Source organism: Lycium ferocissimum, unplaced genomic scaffold, assembly GCF_029784015.1.
Source record: "Lycium ferocissimum isolate CSIRO_LF1 unplaced genomic scaffold, AGI_CSIRO_Lferr_CH_V1 ctg17300, whole genome shotgun sequence".
NCBI classification, from domain to species: domain Eukaryota; kingdom Viridiplantae; phylum Streptophyta; class Magnoliopsida; order Solanales; family Solanaceae; genus Lycium; species Lycium ferocissimum.
This window is the reverse complement of record NW_026717123.1, coordinates 1,311-10,360: the sequence shown is the minus strand read 5'-3', so window position 1 is coordinate 10,360 and position 9,050 is coordinate 1,311. Positions and strand designations below refer to the sequence as shown.

At 37.3% G+C, this 9,050-nt stretch overlaps 2 protein-coding genes across 3 annotated transcripts; both read left to right on the top strand.

Annotated features, from left to right (window-relative positions):
• Positions 1-1,722: 1,722 nt before the first annotated feature.
• Positions 1,723-2,255, top strand: LOC132042714 (uncharacterized). The gene is made up of 2 exons (XM_059433246.1): positions 1,723-1,893; positions 1,998-2,255. The coding sequence occupies exons 1-2, from the start codon at positions 1,723-1,725 to the stop codon at positions 2,253-2,255; spliced, it is 429 nt and encodes a 142-aa protein (XP_059289229.1).
• Positions 2,256-3,843: 1,588 nt separating this feature from the next.
• LOC132042715 (probable beta-1,4-xylosyltransferase IRX10) lies at positions 3,844-7,320 on the top strand. 2 transcript variants are annotated; one of them, XM_059433247.1, is made up of 4 exons: positions 3,844-4,297; positions 4,886-5,274; positions 5,901-6,142; positions 6,656-7,320. In XM_059433247.1, the coding sequence occupies exons 1-4, from the start codon at positions 4,180-4,182 to the stop codon at positions 7,167-7,169; spliced, it is 1,263 nt and encodes a 420-aa protein (XP_059289230.1). In that variant the 5' UTR covers positions 3,844-4,179; the 3' UTR covers positions 7,170-7,320. The 2 variants fall into 2 exon arrangements, with proteins under 2 accessions (XP_059289230.1, XP_059289231.1); XM_059433248.1 differs by lacking the exon at positions 3,844-4,297 and adding an exon at positions 4,365-4,714.
• The last annotated feature ends 1,730 nt before the right edge of the window (positions 7,321-9,050 follow it).

The window sequence follows — 9,050 nt, the reverse complement described above, 5'->3', positions numbered from 1 at the left end:
CAAGGACATAAGGATCAATATTTCATTACATCAACATATGAATATCGAGAAACAAATGCGTATCATAGACATGCTCGAATTGCGGGAATAGAGTTTTCTCGAAGTTCGTGTCATAGCCTATTTTAACTAAGGCATGCCAAGGAAAGAAGGTGGCTTTACATACCTCAAACGCTCTCCAATGTGATCCAAACTCAAGATAAATCCAACCTACGATTCGGGCTGCCCAAGGTCTACAAACAAGTCATAAAATGCCAAACATTAGCTAAAGACTTTTTTGGGCATTAAATTCCAAATTTGCCCTTAATTCTACGAGAAATTGGGCAGATTTCCCACGTAAATAGGGCACCCGAGAATTTAACTCGGCCAAATCAATCAACAACAACAACAATAACCAACCTAGCAACATCAACAACCAATCCGAAAGGCAACGCAACAATAATAGCTCTCTTTTTCCCTCATTCAACAACATTCATAATTTCAATTCAACGGCTTACTTTCAAACCAACATCGACGCTTATACATTCACGTACTAACCCGAACCCATACCAACAATATTTAAAGACATTCTAAGCAATTCATACAACATCTCCAAAAATCCAAATTTTTCCCCAATCCAGTAGGAAGCGACCCAAACCCGAGACACCCTTCAACATGTTCCTCTTTTCCAAACCATGATTTGTATCCACAATTCACATTCTAACAATGCCATTCTCATCAATATATAAATTACATTAAATGTACAATAGTCTCCAAATCAGTCCGCAACAATCACAACATCAATTTGAGTCATTAAACATTCATTTCCAACATAAGATTCATAACGACGACGACTAAAACATTAAGCGATATTAATTCGTTCATTGTCATATAATATGACCCATTTCGACCAACACTACACATATACATATATGGATGATTCTCAATCGTTCTTCACCTTACAATGATCATAATATGTTAACTAGACATTAATTCATAGTTTCAACATAACACAACACACACATACTTGCACGGCTCAACACTACATTCACCACCTCCACTTCAACATGCCATATTTCATGAATTTCCTTCATTTTAACATACTACAACATACATACAACCTCTACAACACATAAAACATAATCAATTCTTATCTTTTCTCTTCAATTCTACAAGAGGCTAGGGTTTCCAAAGATGAAAACTAGCGGGTTGATCGCTCCAACGACACTTCCACGCTACTTAGGGACCTCAAAATAGTGGGTTTACATCAAGGAAATAATTTTGGAAGAGCTTGAAATGGGAGTTGATTTTCTTGGTTCTTGGCCGAGAACCCCCTTTTGTGGTGTTCTTCACTTCTAATTTTTTCTAAGTGTTGGGAATGAGTGAATGAAGACTAGAAGTCATCTTTTGTATATTTGCAAGACTTGTACATGTGTCCTTGGCCCACACAAGTGTTGGACCAATTAAAATTGTCCACAATTTGTGTGGCCAACTCCCGCTCTACACGGCCAACCATGGAAAATGGATGACTTTTTCAACTTCCAATTTTATCACTTTTGGTCCCAAATTCTCTAATTATTCCATACTAACAAATTCATGAACAACTTATGACTCAAAATAAAATCGAAGGTCCAAAAGTCTTGACTTTGTATCCCGGAATAGTTTTGTCCTTAACTTATTATAATTAATCCGGATTGTTCCAATGTACAAAAATACGGGATATAACAGTTTGTCAGGATTAAGGTCATGCCAGGTGGAAACCAACCTTCCAACTTAGAGTTCGGTTGCCGTCATGCCCCTAGTAGGGGTGTGGCAGATTCATCGGATAAAGTGAAGGTTATTCAGGCAAGGCTTCTTACCACTCAGAGTCGGCAAAAAAGTCACACGGACCGGAGAGTTCGTGATTTAGTGTTTCTGGTGGGTGATCGGGTCTTGCTTAAGGTTTCACCCATGAAGGGTGTGATGAGGTTTGGAAAGAAAGGAAAGTTGAGTCCTCGTTAGATTGGCTTGAGATTATTCAGAGAGTTGGAGATGTTACGTATGAGCTAGCACTACCTCCTGGTTTGTCGAGTATTCATCAAGTGTTCCATGTTTCTATGCTCAAAAAGTATGTCTCGGATGGTTCTCATGTGATTAGATGGGATTCGGTGATGCTTGATGAGAATTTATCCTATGAGGAGGAGTCGATTGCTATCTTGGACCGTCAGATTCGCAAGTTGAGACCCAAAGAAATCGCTTCTCTGAAGGTTCAGTGGAGAGGTCGTCCTGTGGATATCTAGTGGATATACACAAATATACACCTCTTTCCATCCTTCAAATTCCAGCAGTATATCTTTATGGAAACACCAACCGTAGCTCCACTGTTCAACCGCCACTATAATAAAACCCACCATCGATCTCAACTCAAAAGCTCTGTACTCACAAATACCATTATTAGAAACCAAGGAGGAATGTATCCTGGAAAGGTTTGTTTCCTTGTCCTTATTGTTGATATTTCGGTAGAACAATTATTCTAGTTGACTTGGCCTTTGGATAATGTTATTAGTGGATAAGTTTGTTGGTTACCTGGTAATTTTTTTTTGTTGTTAAATAGGTAAAGTTAGCTAAACCTTGTAATAAAAAGGAAATTGAACTATTTTATTCCATATATTAGTTGAATAGCCATGTGGAGCAATTTTCAAATAAAAAGTTGAGGAGAGGGGGGGGGGGAGGGTGCAGGGGGGAGGGAAGCTGTACCAGAAGCGACATTAATTAGATTGGACATGGAAGCAAGTTGAATTAAGGGAAAAGGATACCACATGGATTTTGGGGAATACGTAAGATAAATGTTAGCACTAAAATGCCATAAGTACCCAAATTATACTCTGGGAGAAAACTAATGCCAATTCCTACCACTGGATCTGGCTCTCTCCTCTCTTTTGCAACGGCTTTGAACTCCTCCGGCCATATCTGTTAGCGGCCAAAAGGGGAAGGAACTCCTTCGCGTAGATCTTGTAGGATCCGACTGATTTCTTTGCTCTCTTCTTCTTTTCATCGCTAGCGACGTCTTTTTGCGCTCTTCAATTACTGATTTCGACTGATCTGGTTTCTTCTCTGTCGGAGCTTTCTTGACAGCGGGAATTTTCCTAGCCAAGAACAGATGATGAGTTTCCTAACCAAGAACAGATGATGAGCTTCCTAGCCAAGATCTTTAGCAGTCCAACTTTTCTCCAGCAGTATTGTGACAAACATGTGCAGAGAAAAGATGAACAACACATTGAAGTTGGACAAAAGAGGAGATTGGTGATGACTCCAGTACTAAAAACCTTCAAGATCTAGTATCAGTTGCCATAAAAATCAAGAAATATTTCCACAATATGTATAATATGTGTAATATGTGTATAATTAGTAAGTATGCGTTGATTATCCATTTATTATCCACAAAAAACAACAATGATATTTTTCTATACACATACGGTAGGGATACATATTCTATACAACAATGATATAGTTTCTATACGTATGATACGTTTTCTATACATATACAGTAGCGATACATATTCTATACAACAATGATACAGTTTCTATACATATGCTGGAATTAGTTGAAGAAAAGCTACGAAATGGATATTTTATAAAGGCTAAAAAATGTCTTTTAAGCTTCTTGGGTCATCTGGTGTCAATAGTTTCACCCAAATGGCATTTATGTCTTTGTCCCTTGATTTAAGATGGTGGTTGGTTTCATGAATAATAGAAGAGACGTATAATCGTCCGGCCCAAAATAAAAAAGGCCCAAACAAGTAACGTCCAGTGGAGAATGTATTAGTAAAGACCAAATGGGGAACTTGAAACTCGAAATGCTTCATGGTCAGAGGTTATAGCCCAATTCATTGGTAGTATCACTGTCGTTTTCAACAGAAAAGTAGGAAAAGGAAAGAAAGGAAGAAACTTGCCTTTGCTGCTACTGCTAGAAGGTAAATTTAGTTTAGGTACATTGGAAAGAGAGGGCTTGTCTACTAGCAGAAGGTAAATGCATGTCTACGAAATTAATATAATTAACAGATACTTTGAACCTAACGATAAGATAGCTACCAGAACACAATAGTAACTCCTTACCAAAAATTGTATACGACTTGCTAACAAATATTGCCATGGCGAAACTTTGCTGATATAGTCATCCTCTGCGTAGTGCTTTTTCCCAACAAATCAAATAAGTATCTAAAAATGTATTATTCTCCATTTAGGATGATCAGTTGGGTCTTTCTGCTGCTGCTACCCATCACCATTGTTGTAGCGAAAAAGCTTCCTCATGCAACTTCTGTTACTACCGAGAGGATTTCTGGTATATCCCTTGCTCCCTCTCTTTCTAAGTTCGTCTCTTTATAATGTTTGGTCCACTTTATTCTGGGGATCACAACTTTACTAAAACTTTGAATTTGTTTTCTTAATGTCACCATTAGCTATCCAATTCACTACTAAGAAAATAAAAATTAGCAATAGACAAATTCTATAGCTAAACCGCAACACGTCATTATTTCTATTTAGATGACAGATTATCAAAATAATCTATTAGGTACGAGCAATTAGCCACGAAGTTCATAGCTAAATCCAGTTTTTTGGTAGTGATTAATGGGTGGCCACCGGGCCATTCTGTTTCTTGCTTGTGCTGGTTCTTTGAATATAGGGAGTATGAGTAGTGTTTAACATAAAGACATATTGCAAGAGAAAAAGTATTCCTGCACTTCAGGGTGAATTTGTGGTAATTACTCGAGTATGACATTTTTTTATTTTTTTTTGTTGAAGGATGAGTTATGTTAACGCAATTAATTGTTCACTTAATAATAATCATCATAATTGCATTGAGTATCTCCAGAGTTTTCAAAGAGTTGATCTGCATTTAAACATTGGTTTTGGTATTATATATTATTAGGAAGCGCTGGTGATGTCCTGGAAGATGATCCAGTTGGAAGACTGAAAGTTTACATATATGAATTACCAAGCAAATATAACAAAAAGCTGCTGCAAAAAGATCCAAGATGCCTCACTCATATGTTTGCTGCAGAAATCTTCATGCATCGATTCCTTTTATCAAGTGCTGTTAGAACTCTTAATCCTGAAGAAGCTGATTGGTTTTATACACCTGTGTACGCTACTTGTGACCTAACACCTAATGGGTTGCCTTTGCCCTTCAAATCGCCACGGATTATGAGGAGTGCAATACAACTCATCTCCACAAACTGGCCTTACTGGAATCAAACTGAAGGAGCTGATCACTTCTTTCTTGTTCCTCATGATTTTGGAGCTTGCTTTCACTATCAAGTAAGATTTTTTCTTCCCAATTTTCTCTGTGTCCTTTCCCACGTGTGGGATTACACTGGGTATCTAAAACAATAATGGGGTTAGGATATCTGATTATCGCGAGTATACTACCAGTCTAGCCTAATAAGCCCTAAATCAAACTGTCCAACCAATGGTTTCTCTGTTTCGAGACACATCGCAAATGAACATACAATTAGGTGATTCAAATTAGACAGAGAGTCAGAGGCAGATGGAGCTCTATAACTTGGGGTTCAATTGAACCCCAAACTTTCGATGCAGGGTATAAATTTATATGTAAAAATTTACTAAAATTTCAATAAATAGTAAATTTGAACCCATAACTTTAGAAATATAATGAGTTAGTGCTAAAAATTTAAGATATTGAACCCCTAGAATTTAAATCCTAAATCCGCCTCGGCAGAGAGTAGCGTAAATTCACTGTTGTCATTGTGCGATGAAGTTAAACTGCTCGATAATGATGCTAAAATGATGGATTAAGAAAAATTCAAAGGTATTATACATTGATTATCTAATGCATAGTTTAAGATATTGTCTTAGTGATGCATCTTCTTTTTGTTTCTCATTCAACGAATTTTTGCATGCACATCTGGTGTTTGATTTTGCAGGAAGAGAAAGCTATTGAACGAGGCATTCTTCCATTGCTTCAGCGTGCTACATTAGTCCAAACTTTTGGACAGCGGAATCATGTTTGTTTGAATGATGGCTCAATCACAATTCCACCATATGCACCCCCTCAAAAGATGCAGGCTCACTTGATTCCCCCGGATACCCCCAGGTCCATCTTTGTCTATTTTCGTGGCTTGTTTTATGATGTCAACAATGATCCTGAAGGTGGTTATTACGCCAGGTATGCATATATCTCTAAAGTATTTGAGAATCTCTCAATTGAGTTGTAATTTTCAAGTCATTCTAGATGAGTTCAACATAAATCCTAAAATCTTGTGTAGCAAAGCAAGCATAATTGGTTGCTTGGCATGTGCATGCCTGAGAATTAAGTAGGAATTTTCATTTGAAAATTAAGAAATAAATTAAAAGAAAAGGCAGGGGAATTAAGGGCTTGATTTTGCCAAGACATTAAAAAATTAACCAATACGCCTAAAACTTTTTTTTTTCTTTTTGAAATTGGGGATAAGGGAAGAAGAAATGGGAGAGGGGATTACAAGGTGGGGAATCAAACCCTCACCAACAAGGTGAAAGTTCAGGTAGCCAATCAGCTGAGCTACTAAGATTACCCAATGCGCCTAAAACCCAAGCTATCTTGGTTCGACTAATATGTATGTACACTCACCGGCTATTTCAATGCATTTGGACCCATTGCTGCAATTTTATTTAATTTTATTTTTTAAACGCGGATGAACAGAGGTGCAAGGGCATCAATATGGGAAAATTTCAAGAACAATCCACTTTTTGACATATCGACTGACCACCCAACTACATATTATGAGGACATGCAACGATCCATTTTCTGCTTGTGCCCTTTGGGCTGGGCTCCATGGAGTCCTAGATTGGTAGAAAGCGTAGTATTTGGTTGCATACCTGTTATCATAGCAGATGACATTGTGTTGCCTTTTGCGGATGCTATCCCTTGGGAAGATATTGGTGTGTTTGTGGCAGAAAAAGATGTACCCTACTTAGATACTATTCTCACTTCTATACCACCAGATGTAGTCCTAAGGAAGCAAAGGTTTCTAGCCAATCCATCAATGAAGAAAGCAATGTTGTTCCCACAACCAGCTGAACCTAGAGATGCATTTCATCAAATCTTAAACGGACTTGCTCGGAAACTGCCTCATGACAAGACTACTTTTCTGAAGCCAGGAGAAAAGAGACTCAACTGGACAGCAGGTCCAGCTGGAGATTTGAAACCTTGGTAAGGCCAACAAGCATGCATATTACCCTTCCAATTAGAGATAGGAATCTGTTCTTTATGTAATTTGCAGCTGTATAACTTGAAATTTTGAGCATTTAGATCCAATGTCTATTAATCCTCCAAGTTGATTGATTACAGAGGACAGTGTATGCAGATGTCATTACTCATTCCCACTTTGGTTGTACTCTACTTGATATATATAGTATGCGCTGTGTAGCGAATTCAAAAATGTGAAAATAAAATGAAAGCAACGTTAGATACTAAATTGATAACCATTATATAGATTACGACACAATACCCGGATAAAAAATTGTAAAAGGTTAAACAAAAGTATCGTTTACTGTTTACCTTCCGCTGATTCAACAACAATAGCATTTGATGGTTAAGCCCGAAACCAACCTCCACAATCCACTAGTTATTTCGCTCTCATAGCGTGAAAAACTCGACTCATGGGACATCGATACTATCAGCACATACTCAGGAACATAATGCAATAGTTTCTGATAACCAAGGATACCGGACCGGTTGACTTTTATTGAGTGTCTACTTAAGTCAATATTTATTGGGTCTTGCTTATCCACACCTAAAATATTTAAATATTGCAAACCTTCTTTTTTTTTTTTTTCAAACAAATTAAGCCCCAGGGGCTATTTTATATAATCAGAAAAGCAAAATGGTCCACAATGCAAGAAATTAAAAAACAGTAAGGTCTAAATTGTAAAAAGCTAAAGTATGAAACTGTATACTGTAAAAATCGGGTCAATGTATGTCCGGAGCCAAGGGTAAGTCCAAATGAGCACGAGCATGTTCGGTCTTTTCTTCACACCAAGGTATCGTGCCCGAAGCAATTGATCCGAGACAGGGAAAGCGTGTCCGTTTGTCCGGGTACGCCGGTCCGAGAATCATCGTGTCCGTTGATCCGGTTAGCCGGTCCAAGATCATCGCGTCCGTTGGCCCGATTGAACGGTTGCAATGCTGCCACGCGTCAAGAAACCGTTCTGCCATTTTGTACTGACGACCGTACGAGTGTCAGACCGTACGGTCCTACCTTATCCTTTTTAGGGTTTCTTTATTTCAAAAGGGCTTTGTATTGTATTCAAGGCCCACGAGGCAAACCTATAAATAGAGGACATTTTCCCACTTTTTGGGGTTAGCTTCTTCAGATCTAGAACATTGTAATAGCAAAATATATAAAAACTCTCTCTCTCTCTCTCTCTCTCTCACACACACACACACACACACACAGAGGTCCGGATTTGTGGTGTTCTTTAGTTTTATTTATCCATTCAACATATATAATACGCTGCCTAGTATATATATATATATTTAGCTTAAATCATCGATCTCAATACACTTACTCATATATATATATATATATATATATATATATATATATATATATATATATATATAATAGTACAACAAGCAAATCCATATACATTTCATACGAACCAAAATAGGTTAAAATCCATCCACATATCCTATACCTCACTTACAAATTTAATTGTTACCGAAATCCGGGGTAAACAGAAATCCTAATTAATTAACGTAAACCTTCTATTCTATTCACCGCTAGGGTTAAGCTACTATCATTTTCGAGCTATAATTAATTAACGTAAGTTCAAATTCCATGAAGCAGCCCATGCATTTTCTTTTCTGAATTCCCAAGGCTTACTATGTTAAAGAAAGAATAAGAAAGAGGATGAAATCGAAAGATAGGCTTAATTAAAAATCACAAAGATCTGCTCTTTTTTTGCTTCATGCTACTGCATGCAGTTGCAAAACATTAATTTAATTATAAAATAGAAGAATTAAATAACCACAGTTAACATAAATTTTAGTAATAGATTTTAGAAGGATGACTCGTGTGAGGCAAGACTATTAG